Source organism: Oncorhynchus tshawytscha, linkage group LG20 (assembly GCF_018296145.1).
Source record: "Oncorhynchus tshawytscha isolate Ot180627B linkage group LG20, Otsh_v2.0, whole genome shotgun sequence".
Lineage (NCBI taxonomy): Eukaryota > Metazoa > Chordata > Actinopteri > Salmoniformes > Salmonidae > Oncorhynchus > Oncorhynchus tshawytscha.
In genome coordinates, this window is record NC_056448.1 from 41389492 (window position 1) to 41409058 (window position 19567).

General features: G+C 44.9%; 1 protein-coding gene across 2 annotated transcripts in view; it reads left to right on the plus strand.

The window, feature by feature from the left end:
- Window positions 1-5896: 5896 nt before the first annotated feature.
- The window catches only part of map3k1 (mitogen-activated protein kinase kinase kinase 1, E3 ubiquitin protein ligase), a 48892-nt gene continuing 35221 nt past the window's right edge, over window positions 5897-19567 (plus strand). For both annotated transcript variants that reach the window (XM_024381776.2, XM_024381777.2), the window contains exon 1: window positions 5897-6425. In XM_024381776.2, the coding sequence (XP_024237544.1) occupies window positions 5932-6425 (494 nt within the window). In that variant the 5' untranslated portion in view covers window positions 5897-5931. The remainder of the gene's footprint in view (window positions 6426-19567) is intronic.

Consider the following 19567-nt stretch of genomic DNA (forward strand, 5'->3'; position numbering starts at 1 on the left):
CTTAGAATATGGTAATCGCTGACAGTCATTCTAAAATGCTCATGCATTCCAATGCAAAATGCTAACGGTACTGCTAACGCTAGTCGGAGTGCGAGCTAGCTAACAAGCTATAAAATAAACCACAAAACTTAGCTCCACTTAACATGACAGAGATCTCAAAGCACTTACGTTTAGATGCACGCACAATTTAACATGAGACATACAGGGATTCAGTCCACAGGAGGAAAAGTTCAGCAGGAGGGAAAACTGTGGAAGTGTCACGCACTGACCTTAGAGAGCCTTTTTATGTATCTATTTGGTTTGGTCAGGGTGTTATTTGGGGTGGGCATTCTATGTTTTGTTTTCTATGATTTTGTGTTTCTATGTTTTGGCCGGGTATGGTTCTCAATCAGGGACAGCTGTCTAAATCAAATCAAATCAAATTTATTTATATAACCCTTCGTACATCAGCTGATATCTCAAAGTGCTGTACAGAAACCCAGCCTAAAACCACAAACAGCAAGCAATGCAGGTGTAGAAGCATGGTGGCTAGGAACAACTCCCTAGAAAGGCCAAAACCTAGGAAGAAACCTAGAGAGGAACCAGGCTATGTGGGGTGGCCAGTCCTCTTCTGGCTGTGCCGGGTGGAGATTATAACAGAACAGAACATGGCCAAGATGTTCAAATGTTCATAAATGACCAGCATGGTCAAATAATAATAATCACAGGCAGAACAGTTGAAACTGGAGCAGCAGCACGGCCAGGTGGACTGGGGACAGCAAGGAGTCATCATGTCAGGTAGTCCTGAGGCATGGTCTGAGGGCTCAGGTCCTCCGAGAGAGAGAAAGAAAGAGAGAAAGAGAGAATTAGATAATTTAAATTCACAGGACACCAGATAGGACAGGAGAAGTACTCCAGATATAACAAACTGACCCTAGCCCCCCGACACATAAACTACTGCAGCATAAATACTGGAGGCTGAGACAGGAGGGGTCAGGAGACACTGTGGCCCCATCCGATGATGGGACGGGGCCAAACAGGAAGGATATAACCCCACCCACTTTGCCAAAGCACAGCCTCCACACCACTAGAGGGATATCTTCAACCACCAACTTACCATCCTGAGACAAGGCCGAGTATAGCCCACAAAGATCTCCGCCACGGCACAATCCAAGGGGGTCGCCAACCCAGACAGGAAGATCACATCAGTGACTCAACCCACTCAAGTGACGCACCCCTCCTAGGGACGGTATGAAAGAGCCCTAGTAAGCCAGTGACTCAGCCCCTGTAATAGGGTTAGAGGCAGAGAATCCCAGTGGAAAGAGGGGAACCGGCCAGGCAGTTGTCTCTGATTGGGAACCATACTTAGGTAGCCCTTTTTCCCTCCTTTCGTTGTGGGTAGTTAACTTTGTTTGTGGCACTAATACCCTGTAAGCGTCACGGTTGTTTTTTTCTTTGTTGTTTTGTTGCCGACATTTTGAAATAAAAAGGAATATGTATGCTCACCACGCTGCACCTTGGTCTACTTTCAGCAACGGCCGTGACAGAACTACCCACCACCAAAGGACCAAGCAGCGTGATAAAGAGGACTCCTGGACATGGGAGGAGATCCTGGACGGAAAGGGACCTTGGACGCAGGCCGGGGAGTCTCGCCGTCCGAGGGAGGAGATGCGGGCAGCTAAGGCGGAGCGGCGGCGATATGAGGAGGCAAGTCAGCGAAGCAGGCACGAGAGGCAGCCCCCAATTTTTGGGGGGGCACACGGGAAGATTGGCATAGTCGGAGGTTAGACCTGAACCAACTCCCTGTGCTTACTGTGGGGAGCATGTGACGGGTCAGGCACTGTGTTATGGGGTGATGCGCACGGTGTCTCGAGTGAGCATTCACAGGCCGGTGTGCTCTGTGCCAACGTCCCGCATTTGCAAGTGGGCATCCAGCCAGAACAGGTTGTGCCAGCTCTGCGCTCGAGACTGCCAGTGAGCCTTCACGGCCCAGTGTATCTGATGCCCGCCCCACACACCAGTCCTCCTGTGTGTCTCTCCAGCCCGGTGAGTCCTGTGCCTGCGCCCAGGTAGAAGCCTCTAGTGATGATCCATGGCAAGAAGCCTCCAGTGATGATCCATGGCACAAAGCCTCCAGTGATGATCCATGGCAAGAATCCTCCAGTGATGATCCATGGCACGAAGCCTCCAGTGATGATCCAGGGCACGAAGCCTCCAGTGAGGAGTCATGGCACAAAGCCTCCAACGATGGCCTCCAGTCCGGAGCCTCCAGCGAGGGTGCCCAGTCTGGGGCCCGCAGCGAGGGTGCCCAGACCGGGACCCGCAACGAGGGTCCCCGCACCAGAGGTGCCACCAAAGTGGGGTGAGCCAGTGGTGGAGCGGGGTCTGCGTCCCGCACCTGAGCCGCCACCGCGGATAGATGCCCACCCAGACCCTCCCTTATAGGTTCAGGTTTTGCAGCCGGAGTCTGCACTTTTTTGGGGGGGGTTACTGTCACTCCCTGACCTTAGAGAGCCTTTGTCTCTATTTGGTTTGGTCAGGGTGTGATATGGGGTGGGCATTCTATGTTTTGTTTTCTATGATTTTGTGTTTCTATGTTTTGGCTGGGTATGGTTCTCAATCAGGGACAGCTGTCTATCATTGTCTCTGATTGGGAACCATACTTAGGTAGCCCTTTTTCCCTCCTTTCGTTGTGGGTAGTTAACTTTGTTTGTGGCACTAATGCCCTGTAAGCTTCACTGTTGTTTTTTGTTGTTTTGTTGACGACATTTTGAAGTAAAAAGGAAAATGTACGCTCACCACGCTGCACCTTGGTCTTCTTCCAGCAGCGGCCGTGACAGGAAGTACTCATCAGGATGGGGAAAGCACGTTTCTGACCACACAGCGTGCTTTGAAATCAACAACAAAGGGCAGCAAGGGTAGACGGTCACTGAGAGGAATGACGTGAATACATGTGGTCCTCCAGATAGGAATAAATGTAGAACAGAAGGCCTGTCTTTTGGTTTACCAGCCGCCCCGCCACAAAAGGTGCTTGAGGTCACCAGATCAAAGCGAATGATACTGTGGAGGCCAGTTCAGGCTGTGAAGCAGCGCTGGATGAGGGGAGCCAACAAGATGCGGTGGTGGATCCGGTGACGGCTGCCCCCTCTGCCTAGGAACAGGCAACAGTAGTACCTCAATGGTGAAGGCTTTTAAGACCCCCAGGGGAGGAGCAGGAGTCCTATTGACCCCTGGCAAGGTGTCAGCTGAAGACACCCGGACTGAAGACTGCAGAGCCACAGTGGCAGATATCATTACAGTGACCTAAACATCGATATTACGAAATTCATTATTATGTTTCTCATAAACATATAAGTTAAATTGTCATGTTTATTTAGTATGTTCACTATATAAAGTTCTTAAGAAGTTGAAGCACCTGTTGAATAAATTAAAATAAAGGTAAATGAACACAAATGCATCAAGGTAACCTGCCTAAATTAATATCGCCCGTAGCACTCACATCATTCATTCTAAGGTATTAACATGGTCCACACAGTTGTGAAAAAGGCATGACAACGCCTAGACTGTTCTCTCTGCTACCGCACAGCAAGCGGTACCAGTGCACCAGGTCTGGAACCAACAGGACCCTGAAAAGATACACCCCAAGCCATAAGACTGCTACCGCTTACACATGGACTGGTACCCACACACATAACATGCTCACACACACACACACACACACACACACACACACACACACACACACACACACACACTCACTTTCACACTCACCACATACACTGCTGCCACAGCTCAGTCTATTGTCTATCCTGTTGCCTAGTCACTTTACCCCTACCTACATGTACATAGCTACCTCAATGACCTCGTACCCCTGCACATCGACACAGTACCGGTACTCCCTGTATATAGCCATGTTACTTTAACTCGTTATTGTTATTCATGATTTATTGTGTATTTATTCCTCATGTGACTATTTATATTTTATATGTTTTCTCTTTAACTCTGCATTGCTGGAAAAGGACCCGTAAGTAAGCATTTCATTGTTAATCAACACCTGTTGTTTACAAAGCATGTGACAAATAATGTTTCATTTGATTCTACCCTGTCAATGATCAAACGATGACACCTTTGTAAGCCTCAATGACCAAAGCAACCCTGGTATAAATTATCATGAGTGAGGAGGTGTGTGGGCATGTTTCATGTGTTCAGGCCCACGTGAGCAGGACGTGTAGAAGCTACAGGAAGACTGAGTGGCTATGAATAGCGCTTGGTGATGGATTGAATCCACATTGACAGGAAATTGTTTTCTCCCCAGTGCTCAAAGATCCACTCTGCTCTCTGTTTTTTAGAAAGAAAATAACCTGCTTGCCCAACTACCGGTTTCTGGGAAAACAAACTTTTTTTTGCTGAGTTTGCAGTCTGAAATCACAGTCTGAAATGGTCCATATTCAAGAGTTTCTGATTGTTATATAAAGATAGCTCGGCATTGACTTTCATGTTTGTGGAGATAATGTTTTGGGGGGGAATTTGATACAGAATTTTATACAACAGAACACTGAATAAGGAGTACTCATCTATGTGATGTATTTGACACCAATCCCTGAATACCATGCACTACAGGTCATAATAGCACATACTATTCATACATAAAATCATTTGGTGTAACCTACATGTAATGCATTCTGAATCAAGAAGAACAATCCCTTTATATCAAGAGGAAAACCATATCAACGGTTTCATTTGAGGGCTGATATTTTCAACAATGTACATGACATGAATACAGTGTTGGGAAAAATACTGTATTTCCAAATAAGAATGTACTTCACATGATGTTGGTCTGTGTTGAAGCCTTCAAGCCCAATCGTTATTGGCTGTTAGGATCTTAAACTCAATTGTGCCATTATATAACTTGAATAACAAAAGATAGATTCAGGGGGACATGCAATTTGCAGGTTCACAAAGCTGACACTCTGCCCAGACCAACGGTTGCCCTAGAAAAAGAGGAACACACTGAACTGGTTGGTCATGGCCAGAGACCTCCCTAGTGCTTTGGGACAATCTCTGCAGTTTATACTGATAAGTAAATATCAGAACAGAATACTAATGTATTCAAAAGATAAGTAATTATTTTACTAGTTATAAGTTCTGTTTTTTTTGTTCATTTATGTAGGCCTTACCATATAACAACAATAAGAATCCTATCCATCTTTATTCAAAGTATTTATGTATTCAATGTAGACCTATGTTTGTTTTACTCAGTCATTTATGAAACTTCCAGTTAGTAGGCCTAATTTCCCATCCGTTTACAACCTTTACAAGCACGTGTTCATTAAGTGTTTCTTGTTTTCTATTGGTTGAGATTATTGGTGGCCAATAGACATGTGTTGTTATTGCGCCAAATAGCTAATTTTAAATAGAGCCGTGTTGTTTAAACAGGCAGCACAATTCTGATATTTTGCCTAATTTTTGGCAAAAGAGCAGATCTGATTAGTCAAAAGACCAATTAGTGCAAAAACGCTCAGAATTGAGTTGCCTGTGTAAATGCAGCATTCTTGTGTCAGTTTTGTGTTGTGTTTCATGTATTTTAACCTGAGTGTTCCCTGGGTGTGTTTTCAGCTACCAATGGTTTGTAGTAATGTATGGTTTAACTTTCTCTGCAGTTTTTTAAATACATCTAAAATAAAACTAATAACTTTATTCTGAATCATAATTTTACGCGTTTTGAGGTGGTATCACATGCTGCCTGTAACAGGAGTCACGTATAATTTATTGTCAATCTTATTTTGAGAGATTTGGAACTTGCGTAAAGTTGCGCAAAATACGCCAACTGAAGCGCCTTTTACGGTCGAATGTAAACACCACGATTCTCTCGCTCCTCCCTCCCGACCATCCCCCAATGCCCTCCACTCCCTCTTCATAGAACCTAATAAGTGATAAACTCCGGGACTGAAAATGGCGACGGCGGGGAGCCGGACCTCGTCGTCGGGAATATACGAGTCGAATAACAGCACAAACGTTGAAAGCTGTCTTCAAGGAAATTCAAGCACCCCTAGTCTTCCAAGCAGTCACGGTAAGGCGAAGAGTAGTACAGGGGAAAACTCACAATGGAGACGTAAAGATCTACGCAAAGTCCGAAGTGTGGATCTGGATAAACCTGAGTCGCTGCTCCTATCTCCTGAGACTGGGACGGCTCCGATATCCGCGCAGCTTCACTTCTTGTCCATTTCCTCGCCTGGTGCGGTCCAGGCTACTTTATTACAGAAAACACCCCACATTCAGCAGAGCAACTCACTAACTGATCACCCTCTCTCGGATAAAACGACTAATAGTTTGTCTACAGCCGCTCAGGAATTGTTGAAAACTTCTTACAAAAACAGCAGCGACCATCTCAGTCCGGATAATGGTGCAACCGTAACTTCAATAGAAGTTAATACTACACAAAATAGGTAAGCTGTACATACAAGATTGACTCTCACTGCATGGATTGTTTGATAATCGTTATACTTTTTATCTTGTTGGTTGGATTCTGTCAGTTGCAGAGTTCTATATTAATTTGTGAGATTTCCTCATCTTGGCGCACGTTTCTATCAGTTTTTGAAACTTGCAATAGCGATTTATGAAATGCAAGTGCGTGTTTACTGTAAGCATTGTTTTTATGACAATACAACGTTTTTATTGGTTTATAAATAATTAATTAATAATGGTTCTGGGTCTTTTATGTAGGCTTTTTCAAAAGCATATGTCAAAATATCAAAGACAAGAAAATTCAAGGTCGGTAATTGTCCAACTTGTATCAAATTGTAATTGTCACATGCTCCGAATACAACAGGTGTAGTAGACCTTACCGTGAAATGCTTACTTACAAGCTCTCATGTAGAAGGACCATTTGTGTAGGCTATGTGTATTTTGGAAGTAGAGGCTAAAGTGTCTATTTACAGATGTGCCACGGTCAGCAGCACTAGGTTGCACTACCAATAGGTTTTCTGAGAGTAAGACATTTCAATGTCATCACGGTACACACAGAAAAACAGCTTATGTTTTAACGGAATTGTTTATTATTAAAAAGTTAATTGTGAAAGAAATTCTGTGTGACAACCTTTACAGTAGGTCAAGTGCTTTAAGCAGGTATCCCGTTCTGCTGTTTTTCCATTTATAGAACATCCTTTGTTATGCAATGTTCTACAATTCAAATGAATTTGTCCTGTGTACTGTGATCACACACACTTCTGTGATGGTTGCTATTAAAAATCAGCCAACTTCTATACATTTCCTTTTGTGAGTAGTGTTTAACAATCAACATCTTAGTGTCCATTATTTTTATTTAACTAGGCAAGTCAGTTAAGAACAAATTATTATTTACAATGACGGTCTACCGGGAAACAGTGGGTTAACTGCCTTGTTCAGGGGCAGAACGACAGATTTTTACCTTGTCAGCTCAGGGATTCGATCCACCAACCCACCAACCTTCTAACCGCAAGGCTACCTGGTTCATGGTGGGGTTGGTGTTCTCCTAAACTAACATGGAATTGTTTTAAGATGGTCATACCATGGATCATTTGGCTATTTGATTTATAATTTTAGGACCCCTGTAAGTATCAAACAAAATATTTAAAATGCTTTTGATAAAATATTGCATTTGGCCTTTATTGCTATAGCCCATAGAAACAAATTGAATAGCACATTCATAAATGGCAAAACAGACACAAGGATTTGAAGTGTCTGTCCTATGTCTAGGAGATATAAGAAAGCTAAGCAAATATTTTAGTTTTTTGGACACTCATTTTACCACCATCGTGTTTGTGAGAGTCTTCCCTTTCCATAGTGGAGTCATATTAGTTTGGACACTACAGACAGGAGATCACATGTTGGCGGTACCAACTTCAGACAAGTCCTGTGGGGTTTGTGGGGGTTGTAGAGCAGAATGGAGGACACCATCGTGGTGGTCATAGTTAGTAGGCCAAACCATTCAGATGTTAGACATTTTTCATGATGACCCCTGGTCTGACAAACAGTGTTGTTAAAACTAGCAGATTTTGATGGAGATTTTTGTATTATGCTAAATAGATTGCTGCACGGGTGCGTCAATAGACTCTTAAGGGTTAATGAGTGACATAGGCGTATTAACAGGCAGCCAAATTCTGATATTTTCAGATCTTTTCACATCAGCTCTTTTTCAGAGCTGAACTGATTGGTCAAAAGACCTATTAGTGAAAAAAATATATCAGACTTGGGCTTCCTTTCTCAACACAGCCATATAACGTAAAGATCAACCCGGGATGAATGACAGCTTTTTAGAAAGGAAAGATTGTGAGATGAGAATTTGTTGCAACATGAGACATTGGCTTTTGGAACGGTACAGATAATGAAAGATGAATAGGACGTTGAAAGCTAAAGAAATGGATGGAAAGAGAGCTGGATCCCATTGTGGTGTTTCTTGTCCAGGATAATGGGCTAAGGCAAACCATCAGTATCCCCTCACCGCACAAAGGTAAAATTCCAACAAACTCAACTCCACTGTTGGACCTCAGAGGCCCAAGCCCTTTTCTGCACACAATAGTTTCCCGGTTGAACTTTAGTCCTCTCTCTACTGATCCTTGGGCCAATGAAATATAGAGACAATAATGAATGTTAAGTATATATTATACCCTTTTTTTTCGTTTAGTAGAGCAAGACATCACAAGCCAAACCCATAATTGGCATGTTTTATTTAGTGAGGCATCATTGTGTCAATAGCTTGCAGGGACTTGCATTACAGAATGCATAGCAGTAAACACAATCCCATATCAGATATTTTATTACACTTAAGCTGAAGAAGTTGAGGGAAATATCTTAGTCATGGGTTTGTCAGAGTTTGCATAGATATGCACTACATGACCAAAAGTGTGTGGACATCTGTTCATTGAACATCTCATTACGAAATCATGGGCATTAATATGGAGTTGGTTCCCCATTGCTGTTATAACAGCCTCCACTCCTCTGGGAAGGCTTTCCACTAGATGTTGGAACATTGCTGTGGGGACTTGCTTCCTTTCAGCCACAAGAGCATTAGTGAGTTTGGGCACTGATGTTGTGTGATTAGGCCTGGCTCGCAGTCAGCGTTCCAATTCATCCCAAAGGTGTTCGATGGGCTCTGTGCAGGACAGTCAAGTTCTTCCACACCGATCTCGACAAACCATTTCTGTATGAACCTCGCTTTGTGCACAGGAGCATTGTCATGCTGAAACAGGAAAGGGAGTTCCCCAAACTGTTGCCATAAAGTTGGAAGCACAGAATCGCCTAGAATGTCATTGTATGCGGTAGCGTTCAGATTTCCCTCCACTGGAACTAAGGGGCCTAGCCCGAACAATGGAAAAACAGCCCCAGACCAATATTCCTCCTCCACCAAACTTTACACTTGGCACAATGCATTACTGTAAGTAGTGTTCTCTTGGCATCTGCCAAACCCAGATTCGTCTGTCGAACTCGGCAATGGAAAACAATTTCATGAACCTCCTGACGAACAGTTCTTGTGCTGACGTTGCTTCCAGAGGCAGTTTGGAACTCGGTAGTGAGTGTTGCAGCTGAGGACAGACAATTTATTTTGGCGTCCCGTTCTGTGAGCTTGTGTGGCCTACCTCTTCACAGCTGAGCCGTTCTTGCTCCTAGACCCTTCCACTTCACAATAACAGCGCTTACAGTTTACCGAGGTAGCTCTAGCAGGGCAGAAATTTGACTGACTTGCTGGAAAGGGGCCATCCTATGACGGTGACACATTGAAAGTCACTGAGCTCTTCAGTAAGGCCATTCTACTACGAATGTTTGTCTATGGAGATTGCATATATGTGTGCTTGAATTTTATACACCTGTCAGCAACGGGTGTGGCTGAATCCACTAATTTGAAGGGGTGTTCACATACTTTTGTGTATATAGTGTAGTTTCAATATTAGACATAATTAGGCTAATGCTCAGGCAAATGCCTTTAGGCTTCCACATCCTATTGAAATGCTCTAGCTGGACATGTTGTGTGCTTTCAAGGACGGCTGGTGTGTTGTACTCCACCCCAGCACTCACATATTGTAGAATCTACATCGTGATTTTGAGTCAGATAAAGCGAAACGCCTCGGTTTGCGTCTGCAAACTGAATCACTCACTGACATGTTGCCTCAGGAATATCAAAGAGTGTCGTGGAGATATTCATAGCTGTGTTGTCCTCCCTGAACAACCCTTGCTGGTAGAAGATGAGCCATCCGACAGGTGTTGCCGATGTTTCAAAAAAGCAGGTGTGTTAAGTCAGAACCTCTGACTACTCGTAAACTACAGTTGTCTTACTGATGAGCGATCAAAAGAGAATTTAGTCAAATGTCTCTTTCTCCTCTGGCTGACACAGTTTCTTAGGATTTAAATAATTCAAAGGCCTGGATTGCTTCTTCCCTTGCTATCTACAGTGACGGTTACACATTAAGGTCAGGTGTTTCTTTGAACTCTATTTGTATGCTTCACACTTACTACAGGGAAGACTCGATTGGGCACACTTGAATGTCTCATGTCTCGCAAGGTCCCTTATTTAAAGATGCACTATGCAGAAATCGCTCCGCCATTTCCTGGTTGCAAAAATTCTAATAGTTAACTTAATTTCAGTTTGTGACAAAACCAAGCAATATTTAGTGTAGAGAATCATTGTACCATCTAAACCACTGTGAAGTATAATTTCCATAACCAAAACTGTTGTTTTTCAGCTATTTGAAGCTGGTGTACAAGAAGCAAAAACAAAACTTAAGAACCGAAGCATAGAAATAGTGCACATAGAACATATCTACCGCTTCTTAGACTTGCTTTCAATGAGACTGAATGATCTATAACTCACATTTCTATGTGAGTTTTGGTCGAGTCACCCCAAAAAGTTCCAAATTGCAGCTTTAATTCATAGAGGTCTAATCAAAGTTAGTATTTGAGGGAGATGATGTAATGGTAGGTACGATACATTATGTGGCCCACCCTTTTTGGAGAAGTTTCATGGCTTCACAGTGTATGTTGATTTATTTATCCAGTTGGTGCCCTACATATCCTGTCTACATTGTGAGGTTGAGGTCTAATGGAAGAGAGAAGCTATCACTTGCACTGCCTCGGGCCAGAACATCCCCCAACCACGTCCTCAACCGGTCACTCAAACAAGAAAAGCTGCACCTTCATTGGCCTTTCGTCCATATTTTCTCTGCTTGGCCATTTTTACGTTATTGGAGCTCTTGCTTGGCTCTGTGGTATGTTTACAATGAAACTGGACACAATTGACCAGGGCCTTCACCTCAACTGACCAGTTGGCACTTGAAAGGCTGATCGTAGTGGAACCTGACTATTGTGCTTTTTGCTTCTGAAGGACAGAAGTTTCCTTTGGAAAAGAAGCTGGTATGTGGCCAATGGGTGTTCCCTACCCACGGGGTCGCAATTAATTTGTTTGCATTTCCAGCGGATGTGGCAGGAGTTCTGACGTTGTGGTTTACAGTAGACCGACAGTCTGATGCAGGATAAGATATGTCCTCCCCTGGAAAAGTGTATGCCCTACCATCATGTGTCCAAGCACTCTGCGTTGCGTCGTGCATAAGGACTTAAATATACCACGGCTGTCATCCAGTCAGCATTCAGGGATCGACTAACCCAGTTTATAAAGTAGCCTATATCTTGTACTGTGGTCGTTTGTACACCTCGTTTAAACTCCCCATAACCTTGGCTGGTAGCTTGTATTCTTAACTGCACAAACCCCTTGCTATTATCGGCAGTCTCATCAGACCAGAGGTAATTTGTGAAGTACACTTCCTTTGGACTACACCCCTTCCAAAAATCACCAAGTAGACATTTCTGGAAAAAAAAGACAAAGTCCCCTCTGCACATTGCTTAGGATCCATAATTGAGAGTTTCCTGAAGTAATTTCATCTCACATTTTATTTAGCTGATGCTGTTCAGGGCTTAGGTTTCAAACACAGCTTGACTCAATTGTCAAGCTGGTGGCGATGTTGAAGATTTCAAGAAATATTTGGGCTTAAGTCATGTTTGTCTTCAGTCGTTTTCAGCCTGGGGGAATCATATCATTAACATCTTGTTATCCTGTCATCGTGATAGAATGAGTCATCGTGGCTCCAACACTGGGATGGTCACTGAACAGCTGGGGGGAGCAGCTGTTTTGGAGTCAGATTAGTAGCTGGTTAACATCTGGATGCCCAATGACTCCATGGGTGAAGAGGGAAAGCCTATGAAGAACAAACCCCATGGCCCTTCAAAGAGTATGCCCTCACGTCATCTCAAAGACTGTGGGTGTCAGTGAAGTCATATGGAAAAATGATACCAGCATGGGTGTGATTTCTAGAAAGAGCTGCAAATGTTCACTTCAGACAGAAAGTCAGGTCAATGCTCATCAACCAAAGTTCTAGATAGGGCTGGGATGGTACCAGTGTTGCGATATGTTATCCATGTCCGAAATGAAAACACGAAGCAGATCCAGCTCTTTGGTCCTTTAAAAACCTGCTGTATGTAAAATATTGTGTGTTTATAGCTTGAAAAATAAATACATGTGACTCAGGATGACAACACAATGATGTTTGTTTCCAACGTCAGGACTGTTTTCCTAAAGAAGTTACATCCGCTTCATGTTTTGTTTCCTTGCCACAATACTAAGGAGTGTATGGTGATACTGGTGTCGTCCCGGTGCTAGTTCTAGATCTTCCAAAGTCGTGGAGAGTGGTCCTATGGATCAGTTTCTTATGTATCATATGTTGTTAACGTCAGCTCCTTTGACATTGAGGGGAGAGGGGACCAGACCAGAGGATCTTCTCTGTACTCGCTTACTGTCCAGTGTTCAATGCAGGGTCTGCAAGTAGCGTTTGAGTGTAAAATGAGGCACTTTACTTCTCGGGGATAGTATGGAGCCGTTGGAGTCAAGGGGAGCCACCGATCTCCTCCCACCGAATCACATGACTACTGCTGAGTGCTTTGATCTGGTCATCCAGAACTGGTTTGACCGCAGCCCCTATGTCCTCTGCCAACTCCACCATCAAGGTATGTTAAAAGGCGCTATGTTTATGTTTTGTGGAGGAGATGGCCGCAGACAGATCGGTTTTCAATGACTCAGCGTAGCTTTCAACATTTTTTTGTTTTTACTGAATCATTTTAATCCAAGGATTGGGATTTTCCAGACAGATTTTTTTGCAGAGAGGATTGGTTTTTACTAGTATTTCTTTGACAAATATTCACATTCAATATATTGCCCTGTTTACACTTCTTCTTCTAGTATCTAGTGGGAAACACGTCTGTTTTTCAGGGTTTGATTCAGAGCTGTTCTAACTTCTACATTTTATAGTGATGGACGTGAATTTTTTTTAAATCACACAACGCAACTTTGAGTCAGACACTGTTATTGAAAAGTAGATCTCACCGTTATCCATTCCATAAAACTCCTGGCCAAGGTTCAAGACTTGCCTGGGTAAATGCAAAGCTTTTATAAAGACATGGCAATGTTTATAACGAGCAGTCACTTCAAGACTGGAGCAGCCCGAAGCATCTGAAATGCACTGTTGCTAGGCAGACCAGGGGCTGGAATGCTCTCAAATTCTATTCTTCACATATGTGGGGGGGGTCAGAAGCCAGCTTTTGTCCTTCTCCACTCTCCAACTCGTTCTGAAAAAGCCTAATGCTATTTGTGATAATTGGTATATGATTTAAGACTGGGGAGCCAATACTACTGTGTTCACTGAAAACACATGTCTCACGCTTGACGTGTGCGGCGCTACAGCATCATCAGCATGAACGACGATTGCTGGATAATGTTTGACTGTGGTTTTGGAACAGAAGGGATGTTCTTAGAAGCCCATGTTAATGTATCATCTTTTAAATGGATTTGGGGGCAAATGTCTTTCATTTTAATGGCTGTCTTTTAATTAAGACCTGATAGCTGTTGGGTTTCCGATGGTAATGTGTTGTTGAGAGAGAGGCCTAGTTGTAGGTCTGTTTTCTATGGCCCTGCCCCAGTGGGTTGTGGGTTGGCCCTGGACTCCAGAGGGTTGGAGGCTGAGTTTGACTGTTTTGTCTAACCAGCCTGCCTGGGCCTCTCCACGTTCACCAGAACTGGCTGTTTAAAGCCCGGGGTTAGCTCAACACTCAGAGCTGGAGGCCGCTAACAAAAGGCCCGGATATTTCCATCCCCATTAGGCGTGTGAGCAGGCCTAGGGGTCCCCTCCCAGATTCTGTTTAGTTAGCAGCAGGACGAGGCAAGCTGGAGATTACATGTGAAAAGTAAACACATGGGTCCCTGCCTAATCAGGGCCAGATTACCAGTTAAAACAACGGGTCTCCTGCAGGCCCTCATATATGCATTCAACACACAGCCAACATACACACAGACATCGATGTGTACATACACACACACACACACACACTTTCACATGACATGTTCTGAAAACAGACCTCCAAAAATCATATGTCGCTAACACTACACACGACTTCAAAGTTGAAGCAGCAAGTAAGTATACACTGATATGATATAAACTGAACAACAAATATAAACGCAAAACTATTGGTCCCATGTTTCATTAACTGAAATAAAGGTCCCAGAAATTGTCCACACGCACAAAGCTTATTTCGCTACAGTTTTGTGCACAAATTTGTTTACATCCCTGTTAGTGAGCATTTTCTCCTTTGCCAAGATAATCCATCCACCTCACAGGTCTGGCATATCAAGAAGCTGATTAAACAGCATGACCAGTACACAGGTGCACCTTGTGCTGGGGACAAAAGGCCACTCTAAAATGTACAGTTTTGTCACACCACACAATGCCACAGATGTCTTAAGTTTTGAGGGAGCGTGCAACTGGCATGGTGACTGCAGGAATGTTCACCAGATTTGTTGCCAGAGAATGTTAATTTCTTTACCATGAGTATTTCTGTCTGTAATAAAGCTTTAAAACATTTTGATTGGTTAGATCAGGGCCTAATTTATTTATTTCAATAAACTGATTTCCTTCTATGAGCCGTAACTCTGTAAAGTTGTTGAAATTGTTGCATGATGTGTTATATTATTGGTGTGTTCTAGAGGCTTACAGGGGGGAGAAGGGTAATCTTGAATGCTGATAAAGAATGCATGGCTTGTAGTTTTGGTTTAATATTTTCCAGAAGGTGGGGTCAAGGACAGCTAAATATTGACCAGTGCCTCTGACAATTAGCTGCCAAGCTCCTAACAACATTCTGTTCATGTATTGCTCCACTTCTTTCTTCTGCTGATGTGCTAATGTATAGTGGCAGAGAAACAAACAAGTTGTGCAATCTCTGTTTCTCCCAAAGCAGTTTATATGTCCATTTTATTCGTTGTATGAGGACCTTGCTTTGAATTTGCTGTGTTAAAATAACGTCCCCTGGCTGGCGTGTTCATCTCGAGCGGCCCTCCCATTTGTTACAGTCAAAGCTGTTTTTGGAAGGGCTTAGAAATGTTTACTTAGCCACGCCTTTCTTCCACCGTGCCTTCATCCGGGCAGCTGCCTTGGCCTCCACACACTCCCCTAGGGTCACTGTTCCACACTTGTTTTCCTTTTTTGTCTTTTTGTGCTTTTCAGGTCAAGTTGTTTTTGTTTCAAGCCATGTTTCCTCAAGCAGCTGAAAACGCTGGCTTGTGATTGGCTGAATGCAGCCGTATGCACCTTTTCTGCCCTCATCGGAGTATCCCTGCCCTTCGACCACAGAGATGGTAGCACTTTTCTTCAACTATCCACGAGCCAGTTTGAATGAGTCTCGGAAGAGATTACGTCAGTGGAGGCTGCTGAGGGGGAGGACGGAACTGAGCGAATGGACTGGCATCAAACACATGGAAACCATGGAAACCATGTGTTTGGTGCATTTGATACCATTCCACAGATTCCGCTCCAGCCTTAACCATGTGCCTATTCTCCCCAATTAAGGTGTCACCAACCTCCTGTGGACTACATGTGTTGTCGGAGGCTCTTGTTAGCATCTCGCGATCTTGAAGGTCAGGAACCTGTCTGACCCCCCCTGTGACGGTCAGGAACCTGTCTGACCCCCCCCTGTGACGGACAGGAACCTGTCTGACCCCCTCCTGTGACGGACAGGAACCTGTCTGACCCCCTCCTGTGACGGACAGGAACCTGTCTGACCCCCTCCTGTGACGGACAGGAACCTGTCTGACCCCCTCCTGTGACGGACAGGAACCTGTCTGACCCCCTCCTGTGACGGTCAGGAACCTGTCTGACCCCCTCCTGTGACGGACAGGAACCTGTCTGACCCCCTCCTGTGACGGACAGGAACCTGTCTGACCCCCTCCTGTGACGGACAGGAACCTGTCTGACCCCCTCCTGTGACGGTCAGGAACCTGTCTGACCCCCGTGACGGTCAGCTCCACAGTTGTGGCCGTGCCAAAGCTCACCTTTCCTGGAACTAACTGTCAAAATGCCAATGCTGAAAGCGACGTCCAACTGATATTTTGCAATGATGTTCTTAGTTAGGCACAAGGGCTATTTGATCACCGAATAAAAATACTTCAGCGCCGTGTATCTATAAAAGTATGAGCTAAATGTGATTGCATGAAAATATCCAAGGCAGGAATAGCCAGATGCACTTTCTAGTGGCCTAGACGTAGCCAAGAAACATAATGGATGGAGAGAACTAGGCAGTTCTACTACAGTGCCAACTTTGCATATTTCTTGCGTGCGCTCTCTCTCTCTCTCTCTCCTTCACTCCCTACCTGTCAGTGGTGCACGAGGAGAGGCCATGCATGTGATTCTCTGGACAGATTTGGACTCTAGTCGCTTTCACATGTGACTGGGGAGGGCCCGCAGAAACCCTGTGAATTGCGCTGTTGCCTCTGCTCACAGCGGGGACGGATGAGTTGAGCAAGAGAGAACGTAAGAAAGAGGGATATTTAGAGGGGTGGGGGGGGGGTGCAGACCCCTGCCACCCTTGACCTGAGAGGGGCTCCCATGGGCTTCTAGCTTTTGTGTTAAGAATTATATTTTTAGAGGGAGAGGTGCTTTCATCGTGTACCCACTATGGGCCGTGTGATTCATGGTATTACCCCCCCGTGGGTCCGTGTGATTCATGGTGTACCCCCCTGTGGGTCCGTGTGATTCATGGTGTACCCCCCGTGGGTCCGTGTGATTCATGGTGTACCCCCCCCGTGGGTCCGTGTGATTCATGGTGTACCCCCCCCGTGGGTCCGTGTGATCATGGTGTACCCCCCCGTGGGTCCGTGTGATCATGGTGTACCCCCCCCGTGGGTCCGTGTGATCATGGTGTACCCCCCCCCGTGGGTCCGTGTGATCATGGTGTACCCCCCCCCGTGGGTCCGTGTGATCATGGTGTACCCCCCTCCCCGTGGGTCCGTGTGATCATGGTGTACCCCCCTCCCCGTGGGTCCATGTACCCCCCCGTGGGTCCGTGTGATCATGGTATACCCCCCCGTGGGTCCGTGTGGTTTAAGGTGTCAGCTTGCATCGCCAGTGAAAGATCCTGCTGTGTACGAAGACAGCGGCTCCAAACATCTCTGATCTCTGCTCATGACTGCAGCAGCCAGTATCTCAGGCAAAGTCATGGACAGTTCATGAACTATATTCTACAGACTCCCATGCTAGCTACACTGCTGTCCATCTCCAGCCTAAGAGTACTCTAACTGTAATATCCTAGGCAACAGTGTCCTAGGCAACAGGAACAGTGTCCTAGAGAGCAGTGCTGGGGCTGGAAAGGGCACCACCTTGGTTTAACTTGCTGAGACTGTGATACTACCACACTTGGATGTGAAGGTTGTAAACGGTCGACGCATGGGCTCTTTTTACGGTATGAGCAATGTGTCATTTTGAGTTGGACTGGAAATGTTCTGCAAACTGTAAACCTGATATAACAGCTGGCCAGATGGTTGGAGAGTTACGGTCAAAGTCGGACCATTAAACACAAAAGTCCAATAAGAAAACGGCAATAAAAAACCTCCTTTGATATTCGCTGAACACTGCATGTGTTTTTACGAACTTTGTTCCACTTGTGTCTGGTGAAAATATTGATTAACTTGGGTAAATCACATGTGTCTAAGTTTCCACTCAGCTCTATGTTCTGAGACAGCAGAGTGAATATTTAACACCTTCCTCTGCCTACTTCAACCCCAGTGGGAAAGAGCGATACCCCAGTCAGTTGTACAACCTGAAATGTGTCTTCCTCCATTTAACCCAACCCCTTTGAATCAGAGAGGTTTGGGGGGTCTTCTTCGGTGCCCGGAGACTCGCAGCAGAGGAAGCTATGATGCTTAATTTAAAGACAATTTCACAAACAAAAATTAACACCTAAATGCATAAATACATTGTTTTTGAACACTTTAGACCAAGGTTGGCCTCCAGTACAGGTTTCTATGGTGGTTGTGTTTATCTTTGTCTAGAATGTTCCGGAGACCTTGAGATTTGGAATCTTTTAGCATCGGAGAAGTAACATCAGTTGAGAGATCTGATGGTGTCATGGCTCATAGTTGTCAGATGCTTGGGTTTCTGTGTATTCTATGTCATCAGGAGACTCATTGAATGATTTTCCAGGGAATGGCTACTTTTCATAGAACCTCTCTTCGCGGCTGCCGTAGGGATGTGTTCCATACCTGCGTTTGACAAGTGCGTTGGGATTGGCCAAGCCACGGTTGAAAAGGGAGAGCGATATTAAGCTCACCGCTCCTCCTAAAACCAGTGTTCATCCTGCCTCACCGCTCCTCCTAAAACCAGTGTTCATCCTGTCTCACCGCTCCTCCTAAAACCAGTGTTCATCCTGCCTCATGATTCCCCCTTTTCTCCTCCTCCCCGGAGGCCATGCTCCACTTCCAGCATGTTGGCCAGTGGGACATTAATGGAGTGTCTGCTCGTTGGGGCACTGTGCACAATCGCACTGACATGCTGGGGGGGGGAGGGAGAGACACCTCATCCACATCAATTCTCACCAAGCAACCAAGCCTTTTCAGCTCCATGATGATTCATGCTGCAGAAGTTAAGCTTTTTTTTTTTTCCTCCCTGAAAGTTATTTTATCATCACTGAAAGTAGTCTGGTTTGGGATGAGGACGTGGTGTGTGTGTGAGAGGCACCAGCAGTACTATTGGTCTGGTTTGTGGCTTGATGAGAGAGCTGAGGGCTCCCGGGAGAGGTTAATGGGGCTTCCCCTGCTCAGAGGGAAGATGGGGAGATGGTGGGGTCCTGACCTCTTCCAAATACCCCCATCACAGTGGGGGCCAAGCGCTCTGAATAACTCTGGGTGGGAGGAATTTCTCTGCATTCCATCTACATTCCATAGCCAAGCAGTGGGCACTGAACTAAATGACACGCACACACATTGTTCACACACATGCACACAACACTCCCACTTGCCATCAGCAACTGCTATAGTGGTATGAAACAAACTGATTGTGTAGCTACTTTTGTGACTTTAAATTGTTTATCAGACATGTATATAGCAGGCGAGACCATGGTATGTTGCCTCTACTAGCACTAGGCCTAAATTCAGCACTAGGCCTAAATTCAGCACTAGGCCTAAATTCAGCACTAGGCCTATATTTAGAAGCTGGCTGCACTAAAACGACGGCTTCAGATGACCTGCGAA